We start from the raw sequence: 27469 nt of genomic DNA on the forward strand, positions 1-27469 counted from the left end.
TCAGCTGTTTTTTTTTCCTTTTTTGCCTAATTTGGGTCTATTTGTAATTAGGAGAGCTTCTGGTATCGGCTTAGTTGTTAGGAAGTGAATAACAGCCAGGCACCACTTGTGTGGCTTGTTTTCAATATGACCTATTTATGTTGCATGCAGTCTTATAGCTGGTTTTATTATTCCATAACAATTCTTCTAATTTCTTCTCAGTTATCTTGGAAATGGAATAATGGCAGCACGACTCACCATGCTGGGTGCTGTGGGTGCACAAGGTACTGTGTTCAACTCAAAGTGAAGCGTGCTTTGTTGTCGTCATTATGAATGATGCTGAAGCTAATGAGGGTACGACAATCTGTTTGCCTTCTAAAATACAAAGCAATGACAATCACAAGATTTTAGGGGTATATGTTATCAACTGGATCAGTTATGAATTGTTAATAATTCATGAATCATCTAACTTTAGCGCATCACCTTTGAAAGAAGGGGGAAAAAAATCTATAAATCGATTATTTATATAATTTTCAGTCTATAATGTAGTAAATTACCCTAAATAATGAGTCATTTTCTTTAGAGTAATATCATTAGATTTAAACACACATACAACTGAATTACGTTTTGACCGATAGGAATATAATGCCTAAGTTATGGTGAGTCTGAATGATGAAATATGTTCAGAAGTGATCCTATTAGGTAAAGGTGTTGCTTTGAGGCAAAAAAATGGAATTTGACATATTATAGGTTGAGGGGGCAGATTTAACTGAAATCAAACAAATTAAATTAAATTAAATGTTGGCAGAAATTCTAAAATTGGAAAACTTATCAGACTTGTTGAATTGGACTGCTGTTTCTATCTGGGAGCACCACGATAGCCAGCAGATGAGTTGTTTGTCCTACTGAGCCGTAGTTCTGGCTCAGCTCCTACGGTGGATACCAGGCAAGTTTTGTGGCCGGATCCAGTAGGTGATGTTGGAAGCGGATGATTCCCGAGAGAACATGTGTCAGCTGATTGAGACGGGTGTCTCCCTCTGCGGATGGTTAAGGCAGTGAGCTGGGAGTCTTGGTGTTTAGCCAGTTGGTGCTTAGGCAGAAAACTTCTGAGGTTGACAAAAGAATCTGGCTCTGTGCAGCCTCAGTTCTGGAGCAGTCCAATTATTTGAGGAGGAGAATGTGCCCAAAATGTCAGAGTTTAGCTTAAAGTTCTGAATGGCTTTACTTTATAACTTTGCCTGAAAAATAACCCACAGTAGTTCTGGTCGACGCACTAAACTTGGTAAAATGTTTCTGTCGCCGAAAAACAGAACTTGAACAAAGAATGACTGGCAAAGCTTGACAAACAAAAACACTACAAAGCAAAAGGTAAAATAATATGCAAAAGTGACGAGAAGAAGAAAATTAAGATTAAAACAAGACAAAAATAAAATTAAGAATGAGAATTAAGAGCAAAGAAACGAGATAAAACAAGTGTGAGTGTCTTGTTTTAAAGTTTTAGAGTGGGCGTGTTTTTGGAATGTTTTGTCCAGTCAAAATGACTACATTTAAATAAAGATGGGAATTTTAGTGGTGTTCAATCAATGAGCCTTGAGGTCTAGTTTACACAGCTCAAACAAAGATGAGGCAGGACCCTAAATTTACTTTCTTTTTGCCCCAAAGTTTTTAACAAATCAACAGAAAGAGAAACACTATGATTACTTTAACTTTAACATTGAATGTCAGTGTTTCCCCTAGTTTACTTGCCTTAGCAGGGCACTCATATCGTCCGTGATTTTTGTCGAAAGGGTGGTGGTGGAGATGGATTCTGTGTTGCACGCTGTTTGTACTGTCAGTTTTCGAGCGGGGCGAGGTGGAGACGGCTCAGCGTGAGGGTGACAGAGAGCTACCTCCATCGTCATAGCTTTTTAGCTAGTGCATCTCTATTGCACATCGCTAGCTTAGCACTACGTCAGTGCCAGCAATTGTCAATGGGGTACGGGTTCAGTAGGCAGGGTGCTTGGTTCTATTGACGGGGCAGGGCACCCTGTTGTGTAATGGTAGGGGAAACACTGAATGTAATCACTCTAACACAAATGAAATCTAGCGGTCAATTGTTATTAAAGAAACTAACATTGCATGCTTAATACAATTATTCAACAAATCAACATTTCAAATTCAATATTATCACCTTTAATTTTATCTAGATTCATACTACAAGTATAAAGAAAATATAACTTCAACAAAATGGGATAATAAACCAGGAAACAACTTTTGGGTATAAGAAAATTATAGGAATGTGGGAATTGTGAATAAACAAAAAGCATGACTTTGCAGAGAAAAAAATCACACAAAAAAAACAATAAAATTTTTTCAACTTAAATGTTCTGGAGTATGGAGTCATTGGCAACTGAAAGAAAGTGTGGTTAATGCAGCATTTTCAGAGAAGGCATGAATATTGTAGACCAGAAGAATTAATGTTTTAACAGAAAATATAGAAAATAAAATAAGTTGATCACCTTGTCCATGAGACATAACGAAAAGGTGGTTCCAGTCTGAAGGGGAAGCTGCTGGTTCATATTGATATGGAGGGAAGGAGATTCACCTTTGGGTCATTCTTTGAAGTCGAACTAAAATAAATTTACAACAGGTATGAGGTAGTCCGGGATGTGCCTTGGATCGGTTAGAAATGTTAATCTCTGATGATATCAACAAGTTTTCAGTTTATTGTTGACTTTGGAATTCAAGGTGTCTGTTGAGGATTAACAAACAGGGATTTTTCAATCAGTCAGCATTCTTTTTCTCTGATAAAAATCAACAGAGGCCTTTTTGTCCCTCTCCAGACATTGGCGATTTAATTAGGTGAAACAGTCCATTTGCATTAAGTTGAGAATGAGAGATGCAGGATGCATGTTATTACAAGCTTTTATTTGGTGAAGTAAGAAGATTCACAAAAATCAGAATTCTGATGTATGGCACTACATTTCCCCTACTTGTGATTTACAACCTGGTTCCAAGTATGGTGAATCACACCTAATAGTGTCAATTTGACAGAAGTATTCCAAATGGTTACTTAGTTAGATTCCAACATAGTTAAAGGAATAATTCCAAGACAGGGTCAAGGTAATTCCATACAAAGTCAAAGGGGTCCTCTGGAGGGCAGTATAAGTTTGACCTCTGGGAGGATGAGGTAAACCACAGGAGGAGGTAGGTTAGACCATTTGTCTGGTGACTTCTACTCCCTTCTAACTAAGTATATAACTAATTTGTAATTTAATGGAAATAAAATGGAGAGAAAAAAATAAAAAGTGTGCATATCTAAAGTCAAATGAAGTAAAAGAAAATTATATGACTACTGCCATACTTTCCAGTCTATAACCCACTACTTTCCTCACAGGCTTTGAACCCCGCGGCTTATACAATGCTGCGGCTAATTTATGGAATTTGTTTTTTTCTGTGACTGGCTAACGAGCTTCCTGCCACCAAAAACCTTTAGCTTTGTCACACCTAGGCACTTGCATAGCTGCCCATTACACGCCATCTTGTGGGGTGGGTCCTTGTGACTTTTACTGTTTAACACGCATACAGAGTGGAAGAGGGGGAAATCTCTCCTCCCCATTTTCTCCTCCCCTCCTCGTATCATTGATTCAACTGTGACCTGTTCGGTTATTTCATTGGTCAGATTAAAAAAAAATATTTATTTATAAAGGTAGTCTCATCAATACACATCTGTCTTGGGGGGTGGGTTCTCGTGACACAATGAGACTACCTTATTGATTAATTGTGGTTGACTGTCGGTCATATGGCCTCAGGGAGGGATTATGGGTAAAATTTATGTTCATTGTTAATCATTTTGGTTAGCTGTTTAGCATTGTTTTTTGTTATTAGTCTGTTCTTCTTATGCTTCTTATGTGTCAGTTTGTGTTAGGCCATTCAGTAGGTTAACCATGAGTGCGGGAGGTAGTTGTATTGAAGAAGACCTGTTGGGGTTCACTCTTTCTTTGTGTGTTGAACAGTAAAATAAAGTCTATGAAACACCATCTGGTGGCTGATTCTTGATCTACAACAAGAGCTGCATATTTCTCTCGGTAGCTGTGTACTGCCATTCATCTTATAATGTGCACATCTGCGATGTATACACAAGGGCGGCTTGTGTATGTGCAAAATTGTTTTTTATTTAGTGTGCGCAACTTATATTTGGGTGAGCTCTATAGACTGGTAATTACGGTAAGCTAATAGGGGTTAGGGTTGGGGGATTCTAACGCCACTCATTATATATATGCACAAGCGGACAGAGGTATACAAGCAGGTATTCCAAAGGCCGCTACACTACTGACACTACAAAATAGTTTTCTTTTTTTCTTTCAAGGACATACTTCCAGTTTCTGTCCTAATATACATTTTATGTACTACCCTGGGAATAATCACAGGAGCACTTCAGCAAAAACTGTGTGCTATTGGACTCTTTTTGGAGCAGGCTCAGTGATAAGGTTTAGTGAAGCTTGTGAAGGAGCTAGAAGATTAATTATGTCTGTTCTCTCACAGGGTTGGAGTGGCAAGTTTTTAAAAGTTCCTGCCTGCCCAATAAGTTCAGGGATGAATGGAGCTTTGGAGGACTAACCTATCAAGTGAGCGGATACCCAGAAGGTGAGATCCAGTTTAATTATGAGATATGTTTTAAATAAATCCAATCCTACTATTTAACTAATGTTACTGTTTATGTAATTTCGTTGTGCTTAGGTGCAATGACAATAAAGTTGATTCTGAAAAAGAATGTCCGTAACATCGAAAAGTTGCCTTTTGATCAGGAATAAATGAGGTCATAGGACATTTTTAAACGTGTCGCAATTTAACGTCCGCAGCAAATATATAAATTTAATGCTATATAAAAATATATAGCATTAAAATAGACATAGCTAAATTACATATTGATTGCAATGCTCTGAAAGGAGATGAATAATTTACTGTACGATCTCTGTTTTTCCCTCTTCAGGTCATGCAGGATACAAGCTTTGTTATCAAGAAGTACTCAAGGTGGTGAAGGGGATTATTCATCAGCCATACGTGTTCGAAGAAAGCAACGTTTTCTTTGCCTTCTCTTATTACTTTGACAGAGCTGTGGATGCGGGCCTTATCGGTTAGAGCACACACACCTCCTGTCCACACCTTATATAATTATACAAACCCAGCATGCTAGACAGAGGCAGAAAAATGTGAGTCATCTGCTCCCATATCAGGGGATTTGATGAGCCATACTTGTGGAGGTATTACAGAAATTGCTATGCCTCTGCCAGTCCACACTCTTTAAGGCCATCAGCTCTGTTATTAGTACTATAAAAATGTGCATGTAGATGTGTTTTTGTAATTACTGTTTTGGCATTTTAAATGTATAATGACTCCCTCTGTGTTGCAGATGGAGTCCAAGGAGGGATGCTGCAGGTCAGAGACTTCAAGAAGAGAGCTAAAGAGGGTGAGACGAGCAGATATACATCATTACTATAACAGATCCCCCCCCCCCCCTACTTGAAATACAGACGGTGTGCATCTGAATAGACCTTGAGGGGAAATGCTGCCCTCATCTGTCAGCAGAATACAGATGACTGATTATTCAACCTAATGGACGTGATTTCTCTTTGTCCTCGCTCAGTGTGCAATAAAATGACCAAGTCTCCGCCCATGAGTCCATTTTTGTGTATGGACCTGACCTACATCACCTGTTTACTCAAGGATGGCTTTGGCTTCAAGGACAGCACCATGCTGCAGGTCAGGTTGTGTTTACATCAGCTGTTAAAGGTCCTTGTTACAAGGATGCAATAGAAGAAACAATCAGCTGGTTAGGATTTAAATGTTTAGTTTCCACATTTACAAGTCAATTATTTATAAAACTTGCATCCCTGAAGAAATGCATATTACCCACCGACATTTGTCTGAGCTTGCATCCTCTCGCGTTGATACAGCTGTTTGTCAAATCTTTAAAAAATGTCATTCACAATCTCATGCCATATTAGAGCTTATGTGAATTATTTGTTAGAATCAGTCAATTATGTGTTAGGGGTGATTCTCAGCTACTACCACACATTTTAACTCTGTATCTGTAAAATTGACTGAATTAGTCACTTTGTGTGTTTGCTAATGCTGATTAGCTGTGGCAGCCATCTTGTATTGGGCAGTCTCTAAAAAAAGTTAACGAGTTGTAGATGGACATTCAGTTATTACTTTCTTTCATTAACCTGTCCAATATGGTTCATGATATATTTTACAGACCGACACATTATCACCTTAGCTGTCAATTTAAAAGGGGATGCTTTTTTGATAGGTAGAAGTTGAGCATTTCTCAGCCGGTTGAAGCAGATGACCGCTTGTCCTGATCCTGGTTCTGCTAAAGGTTTCTTCCTCATGGAGTTTTTCCTTTCCACTGTCGCCTTCATGCTTGCTCAAGATGAGAGTTCTGTGATGGAGTTAAATTCAAGGCAGTCTGCTCCTCAGATAAATTGTTAAATTATTATTTTTATATATTAATGTTTCTGTTGAGTGCCCTGCGAGGACTTTCCTGTGACTTGGTGCTATATAAATAAACTGAACTGAAAATTAAATACTAATATTCATTAACTGATACTCAATTGATTTTTTCTTTTTGTAAAAAGTCCAAAACTAAAGCTTTACCATTGCATCTAGAGTTTCTAAATCAGGGAATAATGAGTCAGTTCTTCACAAACTAATATTCTTTTTATTTGGTAAATACAAACATAATCTGAGCAATTATTTTCTCCTTCTAGCTGACAAAGAAAGTGAACAACGTAGAGGCGAGCTGGGCTCTCGGTGCCATGTTGGACCACTTCCACAACCTGAAGATCCACTGAGGAGCAGTGAAGAACACATCCAGACAAACGGAGGGTGATTTATGTGCCGCTCAGCAACAAACACGATGTAATGAGTACTGCCTTTTCTAACCACCCCCATACATCAGCCATTAGTTCAAATAGGCAGAAATAATCTCTACCAAATTTAAATTTATATTTTAAAAGCTATTTCTCTCAAGTGGCAATATATTCTGCTGTAAATCTGCAAAGTGTTGCATTAGTAAGAAGTGAAGCACTGGAGGCTGAATGAAAGATGTCAGGCAGAACTAACACAATTACTGCAGTGCTGAACCTAAGTGGATCTGCTGTTTTCTTGAAATAGACGTTTTACTCAAACTGATAAACAAGAGTAGTCTGGCTTTGCTGTGCAATACCGGTGTCTACATGGTGTGCTTAAGCTGTTTTTAATATCCAGTGTTGTTGGTGCGATTACGGTGCATTTGTGTCTGGTACATTTAAGTGTAACTGATGAAACTGAAACTTTTGTTTATCGTGAGAAAACATAAAACTTTTATAAACTCTTAAACCCATTTCTGTATTTCTTTGGGATCGTTAAAAAAAAAAAAAAAACAAGGAAAAAGTTGCTTAAACAAATACTCAATTCACACGTCACATCAAAATAAAACCATAGGTTGATAATTACAAATATCTACAAGCGTTAAAGTCTGTGATTAATCTTTCTTAATAAACAAATAAATGTTTTATTGGTGATTCCATATTTTTTGCCAAGAGTTGATGATTTATTCCACTGCAACCATCAGTCCAGTCCTGCTGAAATAAACGGTGTGTGATGTTTGTCGTGATGGGAGGCTACAGCAAGGCGACCACATCCTCTCCATAAGCATGGCCCTCCGTTGTCATGGTCACCAGCTCGTGTGGCTGAGAGAGAACCACCACAGAGTCCGCAGAGGCTGCAGGGAACGACGCATAAGAAGCCAAGTTAAACAAAGTACACAAAACCTTTTGTACATGAATACAAACTATTTGTACCACAAATACTCTTATAAAGGCATATTCATAAGGCAGTTCTGCTAAATGGCTGCACAGACTTTAGGTTTCCTCTAGCTTTTCATAAATCACAGATGAAGCCAGTCAGATGTGAGCTTTCAGAAACTAAATAGGCCGAACGGAACCAAAAAGATTGTGGAGCAGAACTCAGCTGGGCTGGAGCGGAGCATGATGCATTAAATGTGTGTTGGACATCTCCCTCATGTCATTTACTAAACATAACGAATTGACTCACTTTAGCGATCCTGTTTGTGGTTACTTTTTTTTTAAACTACAGTTGCTGTGTCATCAGTAGTTCCCCGGTGATCTAACTGTTTACTGATGTTTAATCCCACAAGTGGTGTGTCTTCTGAATGAACCGAGGCTTATCAAACTTATTAAAGTATTCTTTACCGTGAGAGACTGCAGAACCTATGGGAGAAAAACTCTTATCATAAACTCTTTAAATCACTCCTTTGCTCATAACAAGCACAGAGTACTAGGGGTGTCACAGGAAGGTACGTAGCTCGGTATGACTGAGGACACTTTACGGTTCGAATCTGTAAATATAATTTATCATTTTTACTGTAAGATAAAAAAGTCAAATTGTGCTATCTTTTTAATCCAATCCAAACTGTAGACAGAACCTACAGGCGACAGGTCAAACAAAACGTTGGATAAACTCCAGGAAGTTACCCCACTCTTGAAATGAGGAAAAAAAACTATCATAAAAAAGAATAAAATAAATAACAAACCAGGTATAAAATCCATCAATGTTCAGTCGGGTCATCTGGACGGTTTCTTTTGTTTTTGTGCTGACACGTTTCGCCTTCCATCCAGAAGTTTTCATCACATTGGCGTTTTGAACCAGTTTGATATGACTGTCGACGAGGGAGCTGGCGGGCACCGGAGGAGAGGGCGTGCCCCAGAGACCACCTTGGCACCACAAGAACCGTTTTCTTCCACTTGCTGTTGGGGGAGAAGCAGTTTTGTTTGGTGTTTCCTCAGACTGATGAAGCCTTCTGGATGGAAGGTGAAATGTCTCAGCACAAAAAAAAAGAAGAAACCGTCCAGATGACCTGACTGAAAAACAAGGGGTGTTTGCTTCAATTAATTTGACACATTAAAAGGCCAAACAAATCTTAATAACATCTGCTAATGTGAAAAGTCACAAAATAAAACACCTAGCTTCTCACCAAATGTGTGCCAGTATGGTGAGAATGAAGCTTGGCATTCAAATCACCTGACATAATGGGGCTGATTCTATGAAACAACTACTTCCCATACATCCTCCTCTGTCTCCCATCACTGCAGCGATTCTTGATTACTAGACAGCAGAGCTGATTCAAAACAAACAAGCAGAATTTTAAGCCTCTGTGTGTTGTTCTGAACCGGAGGCCATGTAACCATCTTTTTCAGACTATAATGTGCACTTAAAATCCTTTCATTTGTCTCAAAGTCAAGTCAACTTTATTTATAGAGCACATTTAAAGCAGAAACTGTTATCGAAGTGTTTAACAATAACATCGATGGGAGTAAAATTAATGAAAAAATAAACGCCACTCACTAATGATAATACTGAATTAATAAAAAGTATTTAAAACATAGGAACACAGAACAAAAACACTAAATCAACTCGCACTGTGTGAAATGCCAGTGAAAACAGATGTGCTTTTAGTCAAGATTTGAACACAGGAAGGGAGGTGGCCTGTCTAATGTTGGGGGGGCAGGTTGTTCCAGAGTTTGGGGCCCATGACTGAAAAAGCCCAATCTCCTCTGAGCTTCAGTCTTGTTTTTGGAACAGCCAAAAGCAGCTGATCGGACGATCTCAGGGTCCGTGAGGGAACGTAAGGTTCCAGAAGCTCAGAGAGGTAAAGGGGTGCGAGGCCATTTAAGCTGACCCCAGCATAGAGTGCATTGTAATAGTCCAATCTGGTCGTGACAAAGGCTTGGACTCAAAAATCGACAGTGAGCCTTATGCATTCATTCTGGTTGTACTTACTGACCTCAAACTGGTTTTATGTGGTTATTGTGAACGAGTTGAATAAAGTTTGACTTATTTGAATGTTTTGTTTCACTTAATGCTTCTTATAATCCGGTGCACCTTATAGTCCAAAAAATACGGTAAATAGAACATATGTTCCTTTGCTTCTTTTCTGTTGTGCGAGTTGACTAAATAAATCACGCGCCTGCTCTGGGAGTGGTGATCACCTGTGACTGATGCATTTGATGTCTAGTTTCCTGTCCTTGCCACAAACATCTGTATGAAACATGTGTAATGTTACAGGACATAATCAAAATGACACAATCCACGTTTTGGAATGTGGTAGTAAAACCAGCTGATAGTCTTTTTACATCTGCAGACAGAAACACTGCTGCTGACTGGTTCAGTGATCAACCATTAAAGACTTCAGCAACAGAAACACCTCGATACACACAGGAAATCTAGGCCGCTACATCAAGACTCCCCAACATGAATATGAAAACACTAACTGGACATTAGAAACAACACATGCTGACTCAGCATCTCTGACATCATCAGGACATCGTGGGCCTCCCCCCCAGTCAATGTCTTGATATCCTGCCCACCATTCCTTTTCGTTTTGTACCATCATGTGTTTCAGTGCCTACCTGGTGATCTCAGCATCGCATGGTGAAGATTCATTGGTTCCACACCTGTTGTCATGGCGACCATGCCACCTCCATTCTCACCGTCCGCCTCCAGCAGGCTGCTTTGTGTCAGAGCCTCTCCTGTCAGTGCAGACATTAAAACTTTTTTCTTACAACTAATAATAATAATTATTATTATTATAATGACAGAATTACAGTTCGTAAGTTTTTAAACCAAATCAGCTTTGAGCCATGTGTTGTCAGGCTTGTTTAAAACAGGAGAAATAATTATAAAATCGACTTTTTGATGTCTGTCAGAGACGATCTTTGTGTTGTTTGGACCGGGGGTATCCCAATACAATAAAATTAAATTACTCCTGTAATTCTGTTATGTATTACACAGAAACTACCCATCTGTTGAACAACTGCATCCTTCTGGGCTCTTCTTTCACAAACGACCAGCCTCTTCAGGGAGGCCGACCCGAAGAAATCTGTTGTTTATAATTAGAGCTTTGGCGGCGCTTCCTGCAGTGACTCAGCTGTGGTGCTTCCCTACCGCTACAGGGCAAACACAAAATGACAAAAGAGGCAAAGACGCGCCTTTCTGCTGTCATTTTTCCAAATACGAACTGAACTGTTCTGAAACAAACAGCTCAGTGGAAGTTGCTTTTAATCTGAAGAGGAGGTGAAACTGAAACCCAGAACCTAGGAGGAGTGTAAATACTCCCCAGCTGTGGTGGGAACTGATTCAGCTGTCTCAGTAATTTGGAATGCGAGGGCAAGACAGAGGAATAACATTATCACTAATAATGATAATTATGATGATAATGATCATTTTACAATGCGCTCCACATATTCTGTTATAACACAGAGCAGAGATGTGAACACGTGCAAACAAACCTGTCTCTCTGCTGTCACTACCCTGCACCTCCTCTCCGTGTCGCTTCCTCATGTGAACGTTTCTGCTGCCCGACTGGGAGAAGGTCTTGCCACAGATCCCGCACACATGCGGCTTCTCACCTGAGAAATACGCACACAGAGCTGAGGAAAAGAGCTATTTTTAACTCCCCTCCCCTCAAAAACATCCCCGTCTGTGAATTCAGAGAGAGTGCAGCTGTAAACTGCAGCGCTCACCAGAATGGACGAGCATGTGCTTCCGTAGACTGGAATACTCGGCGAAGGACCGCCCACAACCATCTGCTTCACACAGGAAAGGCTTCTCACCTGAACAGACACCTGACACACTCACATATTGCTCCACAACACAGAAAACTAATATCAAATACTGTAGTCCCTCGTTTATCGCGGGGGTTACGTTCAGCACAAAACCACATAATGATCCTAATAGAGTTAAAAAAAAAAAAAAAAAAGCTCAAATATCGGACCTCCAAGGGACCCTTCCTGCTCGAGATGCTCCCTGAGCCGGCAAGCAGCACTCAGATTAACCGATGAGGCTGGAAGTTCGGTTCTGGTCCAATTCCCGGTCGTTTCCGTACGACTCTCTGCATCACTGAGCGCCGAAGTCAAATAAGGACTGAACTTTTACGGATCGCAAGAAAACTTTCCCTCCATTTCAGCAGAAGGCAACAGCTGGAAGCACTGACGGGGCTTCTGGGTAATGTAGTCCTTTTGGCTGGCAGTACAGTGTAGGCTTATTGAGAGAAAACTACAAAATGGTGGCGCTTGTCCAAAGTATTTTTTTGTGTCAACTTTTTACTGTATCCAGCACTGTCCCAATCACATGAGTAATATTAAAGTGTGTCCTGTACAATTTTTTTTCTTGTGTACAATCTTATTTTGAAAAACCGCGAAAGAGCGAGTCTGCAAAAGTCGAACCGTGAAGTAGTGAGGGACTACTATATTTGCCTTCAAAGGGATTGTTTGCAAGAAAACACTAATAATAAAGTTTAGCAACTACTGTAAACTATACTACAATCATGAAAGTATCCTGTATAATCAAAGCTCAATATTGTAGATGGTCTGCTGATAACTAGAAGGCAGATTGTATCAAAAACCTCCTAATGTTCTTTAGAAAATACAGCAGAGTAGTGTTACAGCTTGCAGCAGTGAAATGGGAGGAGCCAGCACTGCTGACTCCTCAGATCTCCAGCCTTCGCTGCACAGAGGAAGCATTAACGGAGCGAATGGCCTGAGTCAGTTACTGCCTCCAGCGTGTTTGGACTTCTAGACGTCCATCTCTCCCGCTGCTCCCCCACCTGTGTGTATGCGTCTGTGGTTCTTCAAGTTTCCGGCCGTGGTGAACTTCTTGCCACAGTTCTTCTCTTTGCAGATGAAGGGCTTCTCGCCGTTGTGAGTCCTCATGTGAACCTGCAGCCTCTGCAGCACGTAGAAGCTCTTCCCGCAGCCCTCAGCGCCACACCTGAACATCCGGTCGTTCCTGGATGATGGGCGAAACAAAACGGCCAAGAGTATCACCCGCGCACAACCTACTTGCAAATATTTGCGATGCACGACACATTTGCAGCATCTCTAACATTAAGCTCCATTACTGAGTCTTTGACTTTCTGAGTGAAACATTTAAACCCAACGAGACAGCTTACTAGCAAATATAAATATATTACACCAAAATTTTTGTTTGTCAGAGCCTCAAATTTATGTCCAAGCTGATTAGAAAATCATGCAGAGGTCAGACAGAGCAGTAACTAACTATTCTTTTAAAACAGTATTAAATAATTAAAAGAATAGCACCGTATTTTCCGGCCTACAAGTCGCATCAGTCCAAAAATGTCTAATAATTTGGGAAAAAACAAATAAGTTGCATCGCCGTATAAGTCGCATCTATTATGAGTCACCGCTGACAACCTGGAAATGTGGGCCGGTGTTGTGCCAAAAATCGATTGGCTGCCAAATGGTGGCCGTGGGAGCGTGCATGAGAGGACTTTAACAAGAATTTAACAAGATTAACACTTAAAAACAATTATATGTTTGCTCAAAATTATAGTAAAGGTGCGTCTCAGTTTAACTTGTCCTTAATAAATGCACTTTGGTCAAATCAGCTGAATTTCAAAAGCCGATATGCAGAAGCAGCAGCTGTGCATTTCTTCGAAATTAACAAGATAACCACTTAAAAACAATTGTTTGCTCGACATCATAGTAAAGCTGTGTCTCAGTTTAATGTTTCCTTAATAAAAGCACGTCAACGGTCAGATCAGCTGCATTTCAAAAGTATCCGTTGCCTCGGTGCTCTGGGAGCGTGCAGAGGGAGGAAATCAGGAAGGAGGAACGCTGCGCATTTCTGTGAAATTTAACAAGATAAGCACCTAAAACAATTATTTGTTTGCTTAACGTTAAAGTAAAGGTGTAGTTGAACTTGAACAGTTGAACTTTTACTTACAAAATGCACTTCAATGGTCAAATCAGCTGCATTTCGCCGGGGCGACGCAGTGAAATGAAGCTGATTTGACGGGTGCTCCAGGCAGACAAAGGTGGCAGTCTATGGCAAGTCATTTGTGTCGATAATAGCCACTTTTACCTATTACATGACACAACAGCATGCCACACTAGTCGAGTGCCATCTAGCGGCTGAAAGTGGTAGTGTTCAATATTTTCCATGTCAGAATGAACGAAATCGTCAGATCTCAGCCAAAAATTGGGTTATAAATATGGGGAAAAACATAAATGAGTCACTTTGGCGTATAAATCGCAGTATATTCAAATTCGGTAAAAAGTTGTAACTTATAGGCCGGAAAATACAGTATGCTTATTAGTTTACGGTCATCTTGTGTTAGCGTGTGATTATATGGTGTCCAAGTCTTTTAAAGCGGTTTGTGGATGTTTACATGAAACAGTGCTTCAAACAAACATTGGGACACATCACGTATGTAAATAATATTTAGATTTAATAACTACAAAGTAGCTAAAGTATAAAATGACTTGTCACTTGGAGTGATAGATGGAAACCTTTAGGACGTTGTCACGTTACCTGTGTGTTTTCAGGTGGTATTTAAGATGAGCCGGCCAGGTGAAGGTCCTGCAGCAGCCCTCGAACGAGCAGCGCAGCACCTGCTTGGAGTGGGGGCGGCTGGTCCGAGGGGGCAGTGCCTGCTTGTCCTCGTCCTCCACCAAGCTGTGTGTGTGGTCGCCTAGGCAACCGGAAAGGGGGAAAGTGAGCGGGAGTCGTGCGGTAATCAACCCAAGAGTGCGAGTTGGCCGGCCTCTGGAGTCTGACTCTGTAAAATTACCGGCTGCTGACTTGAGACCTGCTGAACGACTGCAGGCGAAAGAAAACAATGCAGAGCTGAATGCAATCAGTCCCTTTTAACCTGACCAGACTCCCCGCTTTGAACATCTGTGAAGGCTCCCATTTTGCTCGTGGTGCGCCGGCAGTAATGCTCCTACAGCTGATAGCACAGTGCGTCTAAACTGATGCAAGTTAGTGGGAGAGCATCAATGAACGCAGCGGTTTAGTTTCCGAAAGAACAAAGAACTGCACTTTAACATGGGCCATGTTTTATATGCATGCACAACAATATAGATAAAAGTAGAAATGAGCAGACTTATTCCTTGAAGCGTTGTGCATCACCCACTGCTTTTCATGTCAAAGTTTTAGTTAAGCTAATAATGTTTAAAAATTACTACTTTTTGATTAAACCTTAAAAACCAACAAGTGCAATCTAACACTAAACAGTGTGTGTTGTGAATTACTCTCAGCTACTACCACGTTGAATTCTAGCTTAATATCTGTAAAACTGACTTAGACACGTTTGTGTTGGCTTATGTCAAGTAGCTAAAGATGAATTTTAAAGAAGCACAGCCAATGATACATTTCTGAGAGTTTCATTAAATATAGTCCAGCTGTTTATGAGATATTTTGCTAACAGGGTTGAATCCAACATTTAATGCTAAAGTTTTAAACAAAGATCTCAAGGAACGGAGGCCTCCACCTGTTTAATGATGGACGATTTCTTTTCACAAAGATGGCCTCCTTTACTCCTCTCTCAAACCATCGTTCCTCTCTGTCCAGGATGTGAACATCTTCATCCCTGAAAGAGTGACCGCTGGTCTGGAGATGAGTGTAGACCGCAGAGTCCTGGCCTGATGATGTTGATCTTCTGTGCTGGTCCATCTTTTAAACCATTTTAACTTTTAAACTAATTTCCGTTTATTATTTTTTCAAAGATTTGAAATAGCCAACAGGTGTTTATTCCTCACAGTTATTATCCAGATCTGAAAAAATGCTAAAATCAAGTTCCACATGTTTCCAGACTGCGTGGGAACCCTCTCATTTAATAAACCAAGCAATCCAGAGTGAGCTGTTGACACGAGCGGCTTTAGTGCCAATTAAACTCGTCGAATCAGCTGGAGATAAGAAAGATAATGCTTCAGAGGGGCCCAACAGAGTCGACAATCAGCTACACTCCAAAACAGATGTTCACAGATGCTCCAAGCTTTTAGTTTGGCGCTTTATGTTTTAACTCTGCTGTGGGTGAAATATCACATCGATACAAAAAACGAAAGTATTTACAGGTGCCCTGCAGTGTGCCAGATTATATTTTTTGTCGTGCCCCAGCACCAGCTGCCTTTTTAGGGGTGGATGAACACATTTTGCCTCATTTCCAGCTCCAATATCTATAACAAGCCAGTTTGTCAACATTTGGTTCAAGCTTTTTTTTGAAACCTCTTTATGTTAAACCGCTGTGTGTTTTTCTCAGTGAGCAGAGCTTCATGACTCTGCTCCCTCAGGCCTGAACTGACTTTACTTCTTTAAAAAAACAACAACATTAAAATCATCACCAGAGCAGAAACCATACGAACTAGATGATGACGAACTAGCAATGCTGTGATATTTACAGCTCCTGGGGGTGCTCGCTGTCAGACTTGTACATTCATCAAGACGAAGCCACAAATTTGTTTTGATTTGCCGTCTAATGATAAGATTTTAGTCACTGCTGATCATGCTATGAATTCATCTCCCTGACCTCATTTCTCTCCCGTCTTTGTAAGGAGATCAGCTGATCTTTCCAGAAATAACTGCTACTTCCTGTACACTACCGGTAGTTTAATTTTTCTGTCGTTTTACACTTCTATAAATAACAAACGGCTCTACGACGTCTCTGTTAGGCGTTACTTTGTGTTGTTTACCGTTGCCGACGCTCGCAGCTCTGGCGTCCTGGCTGGCCTTGGCATCTCTTGCGAGTTGGGCTCGTGTAGCAGCGATCAGGCTGTCGTGCGCCAGCTCCTGGACCCTCAGATACCACGGAGCGCTGCCGTCTATCCCGTAGTCTCCTGACGAGACGCCGTCGTCTTCATCGTCCTCTGTGCCGTCTGCGGCAAAGATCAGGGACTCTGAAGAGGCTGTGATGCCTGAAAGAGAAGGTGGAAGAAGAATCAAGAGCACTTCGGCGAACTGCCAGAACCCTTCTGGGTCGCATTTCTAAATTTAATTCTCGTACAGCTTCGCATGTCAAGAATCAAAAATGTTTTTTGTACTCTGCAGAGGCTAATGAGGCAAGAGAACAAGGCTGCCAAGGATGAGTTCTTATTGCTAAAAAATGCCGTTGTCCTTGCATAAAAATGGATCACCTCATTGTTTTTAGAGCTGCGTGCAAAAATCAAAGCACAGAAATGAGATCGGATCCACACGTCCACCGTTAAACTTTCTCTTCTCAAATGTGGCGCGGCCAAACTTTCATTATTTATTCTATTGTTAATTTTTAATTACCCGCTTGAGATGAGAAAAGAACATTTTTAAATATGAAAATTTATGTATTTATCTCTACAAAGAACCTTCAGTTATTTTCTAAAAGAAAGTAAATGTGCAGCTGGGAGCCAGTTTTACAGGATAAACGGATTAACTTGAGACACTTTATCAACAGATCAGTAGAGCAAGTGTTACCAAAAGCCAGAAGCTGGAGGATGATAAAGGAGCGTGTCACTTTAGCATGTAAAAGCAGCTAATGTTTACCTTTTGCCAGGTTCAGGAGGACGTAGGAGGTGTTGTCTGGCTGCTGGAAGTCGTGCAGGATGGATGGGGGGCTCGGTGAGGCTGGTGGCTGAGAGTGGGTCTGGACCACCAACGTGCTCGGCTCCGATACACCTCCAAACTCTGGCAGAGCGGGAGAAGTCTCTGGCTCATGGCTCAGGCCTCCGTCTGAGGAGGAGAACAGCGTTCATCAGATTGTCAGTTCCAACTAAAAATGTGAGCCACTAATTTAGGGTCTGAAAAGTTTACGGGCTTTGGCAAGTATGAAGTTCTGATCTGAGGCAGTGAATACTGACTCAGGTGTATCATAAACAATAATACAGGAGAGGTAGATGGACAAAAACAACTATTATTGTCTTTAAGGCTGTAAAATACAGTTCCATGTTTGATTTGCAGATAAACATCCTGACGTTCATTTATCTTAACATGATCAACACTTTCCAAATTTTTGATTTCTTTCTACAAGCAAATGAATAAGTCAAATAAATAAAACAATGAGAACATTTGACCCAGATGTCTCAGATATCTGAACTTATTTCACAATTAAAATTATTTTTAAACAAAGTTGGTACAAGCTAATTAAATTTCAATCAAAGTATGAGCCTAAATATGGACGAAGCACATCTTGATCAAAATGGCGCCGAGATGCTGTGAAATGAGGAAATTCAGCTACACGCAGTATTTGTGACCTTATTTACAAACCGGATTCCAAAAAGTTGGGACACTAAACAAATTGTGAATAAAAACTGAATGCAATGATGTGGAGGTGCCAACATCTAATATTTTATTCAGAATAGAACACAAATCACAGATCAAAAGTTTAAACTGAGAGAATGTATCATTTTAAGGGGAAAATCTGTTGTTTCCAAATTTCATGGCATCAACAAATCCCAAAAAGTTGGGACAAGTCCATTTCTACCACTGTGTGGCATCCCCCCTTCTTCTTACAACACTCAACAGACGTCTGGGGACAGAGGAGACCAGTTTCTCAAGTTTAGAAATAGGAATGCTCTCCCATTCATGTCTAATACAGGCCTCTAACTGTTCAATCGTCTTGGGCCTTCTTTGTCGCACCTTCCTCTTTATGATGCGCCAAATGTTCTCTATAGGTGAAAGATCTGGACAGCAGGCTGGCCATTTCAGTACTCGGATCCTTCTCCTACGTAGCTGTGGTGGACTAGGCCTGATGTCAAAACTGACCAGATGGACAGAAACTGTCATTTCATTGATTTGAATCCAGAAATACAGTTTGACCCATCCTGAGACTTTCTTTCTTGAATTAATCAAGTGGAAAAAACAATTCTCTATGATCATTACTATTTTACAAATGTTTTGATAATCAAATTGTGTTAGTTCAAACAATGTTTACATGTTGAAGTGAACTACTCATTTTTATTAACTGTGAAACAGTAAATAATGATCCTTAATCCTCATTCAAAGAAGAAATCAGGTTAATATGCATTTCTTGATTTTCTGTCTTCAATGAGCAAAGTTGTAAGTGTGTTAAAGTTCAAGCTTCGTCAACTAGAAAGTTTACTGAAAAGAAATGTCATGTTTAACTTTTACAGCGAGATACAGGAGAGGTGGCTCCACGAAGTCTGGTTTTGCCATGATATCTTTCTGTCTGTTCTTAAACAATTTGAATCTTTTCCTTGACTTTTAATAACACCTTACATCACAAACCACACCTCTGCTTTGGTCCATCCACCAATCAAAAAGCTCTCAAATGAACCGGAAGTAGAGCCCATTTAAATGTGGCAACTTCCCAATTCAACAGTAGAGTTCAGAGTGTTGGAATCCAGAATGTAGAGAGTTTGGGAGTTCCTGAATGCAGAACGCGGGCATTCAGGATGCTGCTAAACCAATCAAGCTGAACCAGAGACGATTTTGGGAATTATAACTTCTGTTTGGATAACCTCGCACGACTTTCGAGGTATTTGGTTGTTCTCACTGAGATGCTGAACAGTGGTTGGAAGTGAGACTCCATGCCGGAACTGATCTATCTTCAGAAAAGGTAAAAGTCGACCTTCACCAAAAGTGTACTGTTGGGACAAGCTGATTTCCGAAGGAGCGTGCACGTTCTGGTTAAAACGGACAAATTCCCTCACACATCTCTCTGTAAGATAAATCTCAATTTTCCATCTTTAAACTCTCCTTTCTGCTAGAAAATTAATCCAGATGTTTTCATTAATGTCTGTGGTGAAGCAACGGAAAATCATGGCCGTATGGTTTTCCTGGTTGTAAAGCTGATTAATTATGTTGTTGTTTTCATATTCTGCCAAATTAATGTAAATGTGTGATGTGTTAAACTTGATTCTGTTAATAAATGACCCACTCGCTTGGTGAGTCAAAGATAATTAACGTCTCACGTCCACATTTCTGTTAAATTCAAAGCACGACATCATCCAGTCCAGAAAGATGAGTGAACCCGTTTAATTGATGAATATATCTCAGGATATGTCATACTACATAGCCATGATGTTGTGATTGCTGCAGAATGTGGTCTGGCATTATCGTGTTGAAAAATTCAGGATCTTCCCTGAAAGAGATGACGTCTAGATGGGAGCATATGTTGTTCTAGAACCTGAACATAGTTCTCTGCATTAATGGTGCCTTTCCAGACATGCAAGCTGCCCATGCCACAAGCGCTCATGCAACCCCATACCATCAGTGATGCAGGCTTCTGAACGGAGCGTTGATAACAACTTGGGCTATCCTTGTTCTCTCTGGTCCAGATGACATGGCGTCCCAGTGTTCCATAAAGAACTTCAAATCGTGACTCATCTGACCACAGAACAGTCTTCCATTTTGCCACACTCCATTTTAAATGACCCCTGGCCCAGTGCAAACGTCTGAGCTTGTGGAGCTTGCTTAGAAATGGCTTCCTCTTTGCACTGTAGAGTTTCAGCTGGCAACGGCGGACGGCACGGTGGATTGTGTTCACTGACAATGCTTTCTGGAAGTATTCCTGAGCCCATTCTGTTATTTCCTTGACAGTGGCATTCCTGTTTGAGGTGCAGTGACGTTTAAGGGCCCGAAGATGACGAGCATCCAGTAGAGTTGTACGGCCTTAATCCTTACGCACAGCGGTTGTTCCAGATTCTCTGAATCTTTTGATGATGTTATGCACGGTTGATGATGATAACTTAAGGGTGCATTCACACCAGCCCCGTTTAGTCCGCTTTAATCGAACTCTAGCTCGTTTTCCTTGAAAGTCCGGCTCGTTTAGGGAGGTGTGAACGCGCCATCTAACTCTGTCACGGAACAAAAAGGCGAACTCTGGCCCGGGCTAAAACCTAGGTCTCGGTCCGGTAGAAGCGAACTCCAGCGCGGTTCGAGTACAGTGTGAATGTAAACAGACCGAGCCCCGCTCCGCAGGGTAAACAAACACGCATTGCTCTGACCTTATATGGAGCCGTCAGCTGCCTTGTGTGAAAAACGTTGGTTACGTACTGTAACCCCAGATTCTATGAGTATATGCGTAGCCCTTTAAGGCTGTCGCTTGGTGGGTTTATGGTCTTCTGTCTCATCTTCTGCTCATGCTAAGTCCATTTTTGAAAAATGACAAAATATAACTCCTAAAACTGCTAAAACTTGATGCCACTTCATTTTTATTTTTATTTACAGAAGAAGACGTGTCTTCAGAGGTTTTTGTGTCATTTCTTTCAGTAGGTCTTGGTGCAGCGCCCCCACAGGCGAGCGGGGGAATAGGTTGGTTCAACAGGTTGACTCGACTGCACAGTGCAGTGTGAATGCAAACGCACCAGCTCAAATGTAAACAAAAGCTCATGAATATTGGTCCCGAACCGAGTCTACCGGACTATCTAGTGTGAAAACGACCTAAAAGTCTTTGCTATTTTACGCTGGGTAACACCATTCTGGTATTGCTGCACTATCTTTCTGCGCAACAATGGTGGAATTGGTGATCCTCTTACCATCTTGGCTTCTGAGAGACACTGACACTCTGAGAAGCTCTTTTTATACCCAATCATGTTGTCAATTTACCTAATTAGTGTTAATTGGTCTTCCAGCTGTTCGTTATATGCTCAATTTCCTTTTTCCAGCCACGTATTGCTACTTGTCCCAACTTTTTTGGGATTTGTTGACACTGTGAAATTTTGAATCAACATATTTTTCCTTTAAAATGTTACATTTACTCAGATTAAACTTTTGATCTGTCATCTATGTTATATTACGAATAAAATATTGACATTTGCCATCTCCACATCATTGTATTCAGTTTTTATTCACAATTTGTTTAGTGTCCCAATTTTTTTGGAATCCAGTTTGTATGTTATCTCACTCTGCAAATTGATTGACAGCTGCTGATGATTGACATAACTCTTTTCATGCCTGTGATGTTGGTAAGAAAATAGCTTTCCAAATGCAAAAAAAAAAGGACCATCAGCCAACAATTGCTCTTTAATGCCCTGATGTCTTGTTCACAGAGGGCTGAGTGATGAAATTGCAGTAGGTGTGAGTTAAATATGGAGACCACCGCCCCTGTTTAAAAATGGACGGATTCTCTTCAGAAAGATACATTTACTACTCTCTCAATTCTTCTCCTAGAATATATAAGAATATCAATAGAATCACTCGTCCCCCGGTGAATAGCAGAGTTCTTATGATCAACTGTTAGGTTGATGGTTCTCCTTTTACATGTGAATACTGGTTCTGGCTAGCAGGAACTGGTTGAGTGCTATTTGACAGAGTTTTTAGCACCTCCTCAGACTGAAGAAGTCTTTTGAAAATAAGACAAAACATTTCAACAAAGACCAACAAAGTCCATGCTCAATAATCCAGGTATACAATCCAACAATTTTCAGTCAGGTCATCTGGACAGTTTCTTTTTTTTGTGCTGAAACGTTTCACCTTCCATCCAGAAGGCTTCATGAGTCAAGGAAACACAACACAAAACTGATTCTTCCTCCAACAGCTTACTCCAAAGTGGAACAAACTAGTTTTGCTGGTGCTAAGATGGTCTCTTTGGCACGCCCCCTCCTCCGGTGCCGGCCCTCTTCCTCGTCGACAGTCATGTCAAACTGTTTCAAAACCAACAAAGTCCATGCTCAATAATCCAGGTATACAATCCAACAATTTTCAGTCAGGTCATCTGGACAGTTTCTTTTTTTTAAATTTATTTAAGAAACGTTTCACCTTCCATCCAGAAGTCTTCATCAGTAACATACCAGTAAACTGGTATGTTCCACTTTGGAGTAAGCTGTTGTTTTATATATGTTTCCTTGACTGATGAAGCCTTCTGGATGGAAAGTGAAACGTTTCAGCACAAAAAATAAATAAATAAATAAACTGTCCAGATGACCTGACTGAAAATTGTTGGATTTTAACAAAGAAAAGAATCCGTTCAGAAGACCTAACTTAATCTTATTAGATTTACCTACTTGGATTATTGAGCAGCATCAGGAGATAAATTGTTCATGATGCTCCTGATTTAAAAAGGTTTATTCTTGTAACATTTCTGGACAAAAACATGTATATTTTGAACTTGGTGTTAATCTGTTATGATTGTGGTTTTGTGTTTGAAGGAATTTTTTTTATTTTCTCTCTAAAATAAACTAAAATTATTTTGCCCTGGCAAATATCTTTGGCTTCATATTTGATACGTTCATGTTTATGTTAGTAGAAAGTGCCTTTTTAATGTAGTGAACTTTAAAAAAATATATAAAACAGTACCTTAAAAAGGTTCTAAACATCTTTAAGTCATAATTTAATTTTGCGTATACTAATGAGATTACTCACAAAAATATTTGAGATTAATTGTGATTAAATTATTAAAATCTTTGCCCAGAACTAGTTTTTATTAAAAACGCACGGGTAAATAAGGATAAAGGTTCCTGTTGGAAATAATTCAGCTAACTTTGTGTCATGTGCATTATTCTGTACAGAATTTAAAACAGCAGAATTGCTCTAATAATAATTTTGTATGTTATGCAACTGTGAATTATGTGATGCAGACCAAACACAGAGATTTAGGACAGGTCGATTCCACTCACCTTGTACCCTTTCATGCTAATTTGTGAACATTGTGTGTTTAAATCGTGATTAAAATTCAGGATTAGTAATCTCAATAGCCTGCCACAAAGGAGGAGTAGCATTTCTAAGTAGCAATGAGTGTGTGCCAACCTGTGAGCTCCAGAGGAGTGCACAGGGAGCTCTCAGCTGGAGCCAGCAGAGGCAGGCAGGAGTGTTTGGACTCCGAGTCCTCCAAACTCTGGACCAACGGGATGGACGCGTTCTGGACAAACTGCACCAGCAGCTGACAGGAGCAGCAGCACAGCAGGATGAATACAAAACTAGTCTGCTGATTCAATAAACAATTTTAATTAGGGACGACACTTACCTCTGGTTTGGAGTCAAGCTCATCAGAAAGCATGAGTCAGCCTGTGGAGATCCCAGCTTGTCACAAACACAACAATAAGAAACCAACAACAGCAGGTGCTCATCAGACTGAACAAGAACACAAACCTCGGGTTGGACCGACTAAACAGGAATTGTTGTTCGGGTCAGAAGCTGCAGGTCATCTCCGAGTCGAACCCATCACACCAACGCTACAGTCCGTAACAAACAAAAACAGAGGCGAGGCTGAGGTCCCAACTTCACCGTGTTGCTCTGAGTAGACAGGTTACCTTAGCTTAGCTAGCAAGGTTAGCATGAGAAAAATAGTATCACTTTAAATAGTAAGACGCGTAGTAAAATTAGCCACTTACACAGTCTTAACGTTTATAACTCCTTTAATTTTCTAGAGGCATATATTAGTTTACATTGCAACAATCGAGTGACTGCGACACTACGAGAGAATAACTCAACTGGACTCAAAACAGAGCAGCTTTGAGCTACGGGAGCTGCGATGGAACAATGTTAGGGCACTTCCGCCCAAATTAATCACGTCTCTCTGCTGCCACCCAGCGGCCAAAGATGTTAACTCACCTGAAACCAGAAAACAAATCAGTCGAAAACTTTCACTTTTTTTCTTGAAGGCAAAATGTTTTTTTAAAGAATAAAAACTAGTGTAATTACAGTACAGCTAATGATCTGGTTTTATTGAATGCACAGGATCTTTATTATTCATTTTGTGAGTTTGAGAGCGAGAGAGAGCACTTTGGGATGCAAAATGTAACAATGCATTTTAAAAAATATAATTTATTACAGATAAAAACATGCATAATACATTTTTGATTTCTAAATTATGACTTGAATTGTGCTTAATATTTATTTTTTACAAGAGCAAGTTTTCTTGCTAATTTGTTGAATTTATTGCTTTAATATTTTGACAACTAAACCTGCAACATTGGTTTAGGGGGGAATAATGATTTTAAGTCAGTTCAGTACAAAACTAATAACTCAACAAATACAGCAAGAACATAATTTTTAAATATTTATTACACAGGAAATGACTCTAAACAAAAATGTATTTAAAAAAAAAAAGCCTTTTAAAAAAAAAAATCCTTTTTGCAATCTTGTTTGACTTTTGATCAGAATCATCACATTTAAATTTAAACCTTTGAGGTTTGAAACGTTGACACATAAAAGTCCTGGTTGGATAAATGTCCCAGAGTGGCGACTCTCATGACGACCTCCAAAGATCAGTGAATGATACCAACAAGATTAATGTTCGTTCAGCTAAATGAAACAGACCACAGACTGTGAGGATCCACAAGTTCTCCTCCTCCACCATAACCCTCAGCACTGGCTCTCCCCAGGGCTGTGTGTTGAGCCCCCTCCTGTTCACTCTGCTCACGTATGACTGCACACCTACCCATCCAGGCTATCACCTTTTGAGAATCACACCAAATATTTCCGTCACCATAATTGGTGCATTACTGAAGGGTTTTGAAAGTTGAAACTTTTCAGCATGTTCAAATAAAAACAATCTAAAACCACCGACAATTTAAAGCTGATAAACAAACGAGGAGTCCACAATTAGGTTAAAACAGCAAAAGTCTGTAAACAAGTCTTTACTTTCAGTCAGAAACATTGAGAAAATTCTGACACTTGCAGTTCTTTAACACAAATACATCATAATGTAATAACTCCTCACAACACAGCGCTGCTCTTTGTTAATAACCAACAAAAATGTGTCTTTGAGCTATTTTTAACTAAACCCTTTGACATTTGTTTACGCCTCTGCTTCTAAATGAGGAGGAATTGGGGAAACAAATTAGTTTGATGGGTGAAAATATCACTTTTATCTCTGAAGTTTAGGGGGGGAAAGGATATTTTTTGGTTGTTAGTCTTTAAAGCAACATGGAGTCTTTGTTGTTTCGAGTGTCACAACTTTATTTAGAACGTGGCATTTTAACAACTTTCTGTCTCATAAAGTCTCCATCACGTTTTGATGTGTAACAAAACATAATGAGCTTTCAGTAGAATGAGAACATGGATGTAAACAAAGTGAAGCAACATTAAATCTCCAATATAAGAAAGTACATTTATTAAAGGTTTTTATTAACACACACGTTTTTGAATGTTCAAACTGTAAAAAGCATTAATTTCTCACTTGCTGCTGCCATAAAGTCTATTATATCTTTACAGCTTTGACGTCTTGTCAAGTTAATTACTGAACACAAGAGACCCGTCTGCTTCGTCAACCTAAACGAGAAGACTCGAGCAGCTCGACGGATGGGCGGGAAAATAAAAGACAAATAAAAGAGGAGGGATGAAGTCCAATTTAAATCCCAGAGTCGTGTTAAGAGGAATGATGCAGGGGAGCAGGAATAAACATCAGCTCATATCTTTTCCGCTCATTTAGCAGTTCAGCAGATTTGACGATTCGGGACTGTGAGCGGTCGTAAAACAAAAAGAAGTGCATGACTGGGAGAGAGGATGAAAACTAAACACGTGACAAGATGCACTGCGGGGATGGTGACGAGTAATTATGAGCTCAAACCTGTTCAGAGCTGCTCTTAACTCACAAGAATTCACAGAGAACAGCAACAGACATCTTCACAGCAGCAACTATAAACTATTACACCCATCTCCGTAGAAAATACACAGTAGACTTGTTTGTTAAAGAAAAATACATGAAGTTACTCAAAACTCTGCAAAATTGTTGTTTTCGGGAAACAAGTTTGTCTTTAAAATTCCCAGATTCAAACAAAGAAACCAACAGATGTAGTTTTTACTCAAGTGTTGAACACTATTTGTACAAGCTGCTGCTCCTTATGACGGACTTTTAAAGGCAAAACAAAATCAGTGTTTGTAGCAAAAGATGTGAATATAATGATTACTGCTGTGTTCTTCTGCACAGCTCCCCACAGTGAGAAAACACTTGGCAACTGTTTTACACAGGACGCCCTCCCTGGGCTTGAACCTGCAGCCTCAGGATTATGAGACTGCAGCACCGACCACTGAGCTACCGTAGCCCAATCCGTGAGATGAAAACACTAAAGCTTCGCTGCTGCATTCAGGTTGCAGGTTTACGATAGTGATAATAATTCATGTAAAAAAATTTAATAAATGTCAGCTACAGAATCCGAGCTGCCACAAAACTGCTCCAAAGAAATTATTTTCCAGCATTCTTTTGATACGCTTCATTTACATGTAAGGCCGTTGTTTATGAACAAATATGTTGACAATTAAAAGATAATAAATTCAATATTCACTGAGTTTAAACAATATAGAGGTCCAGAGCTGACTGACAGAAAACAAACATTTATTATTTCAGGAACAAAATCTGCTCTTGACGTTGAACAGTGCTCGTTACGTTACGCTCGTGTGTACTGAAAAACAACCAATAATAAGCTTTCATTACAGGAGGAACCTTTTAGTGAGGTTTTTATCTAAGAGCCATCTAAACGATGTTTAAAGGCTTTACTTCCTGCCAGGACCCGTCATTAGCTGGATGGAAACTGAACCTGACACCGACGCCACGTCAAGCTGCGAGATGTTTTCTGAGAAGACACTTCAGGTGCACGTTTGTCTCCGACGGCCAAGAAAACATTCAACGTGTTACAAAACAGCTGAGCTTCTCATATTTACTTTTATTCCATCATTAAACTGAATGAAGTCTTGTCTTATGTTTCTGTGATAATCCAGATATTCTGCGGAAATAAACTCGCCGTTAAAACCAAAGTGTTTAAAAGATCTGCTG

The 27469-nt window shown here is 40.0% G+C and overlaps 2 protein-coding genes across 2 annotated transcripts in view; one reads left to right on the forward strand and one right to left on the reverse strand.

The window, feature by feature from the left end:
- Window positions 1–6833, forward strand: part of LOC119418091 (ectonucleoside triphosphate diphosphohydrolase 5) — a 28013-nt gene extending 21180 nt beyond the window's left edge. The window contains exons 9-14 of the mRNA XM_037685344.1: window positions 202–263; window positions 4504–4605; window positions 4952–5095; window positions 5372–5428; window positions 5606–5721; window positions 6735–6833. Of these exons, the coding sequence (XP_037541272.1) occupies window positions 202–263; window positions 4504–4605; window positions 4952–5095; window positions 5372–5428; window positions 5606–5721; window positions 6735–6818 (565 nt within the window). The 3' untranslated portion in view covers window positions 6819–6833. The remainder of the gene's footprint in view (window positions 1–201; window positions 264–4503; window positions 4606–4951; window positions 5096–5371; window positions 5429–5605; window positions 5722–6734) is intronic.
- Window positions 6834–6860: 27 nt separating this feature from the next.
- Window positions 6861–23752, reverse strand: znf410 (zinc finger protein 410). Its single transcript, XM_037685108.1, has 10 exons — window positions 23720–23752; window positions 23503–23635; window positions 17341–17526; window positions 16518–16739; window positions 14359–14518; window positions 12632–12813; window positions 11550–11639; window positions 11316–11435; window positions 10437–10556; window positions 6861–7729 (listed from the first exon to the last, which is right to left on the reverse strand). The coding sequence occupies exons 1-10, from the start codon at window positions 23750–23752 to the stop codon at window positions 7629–7631; spliced, it is 1347 nt and encodes a 448-aa protein (XP_037541036.1). The 3' UTR covers window positions 6861–7628.
- Window positions 23753–27469: the final 3717 nt, after the last annotated feature.

Source organism: Nematolebias whitei, chromosome 12 (assembly GCF_014905685.2).
Source record: "Nematolebias whitei isolate Nwh7 chromosome 12, NemWhi1, whole genome shotgun sequence".
Classification (NCBI taxonomy): Eukaryota; Metazoa; Chordata; class Actinopteri; order Cyprinodontiformes; family Rivulidae; genus Nematolebias; species Nematolebias whitei.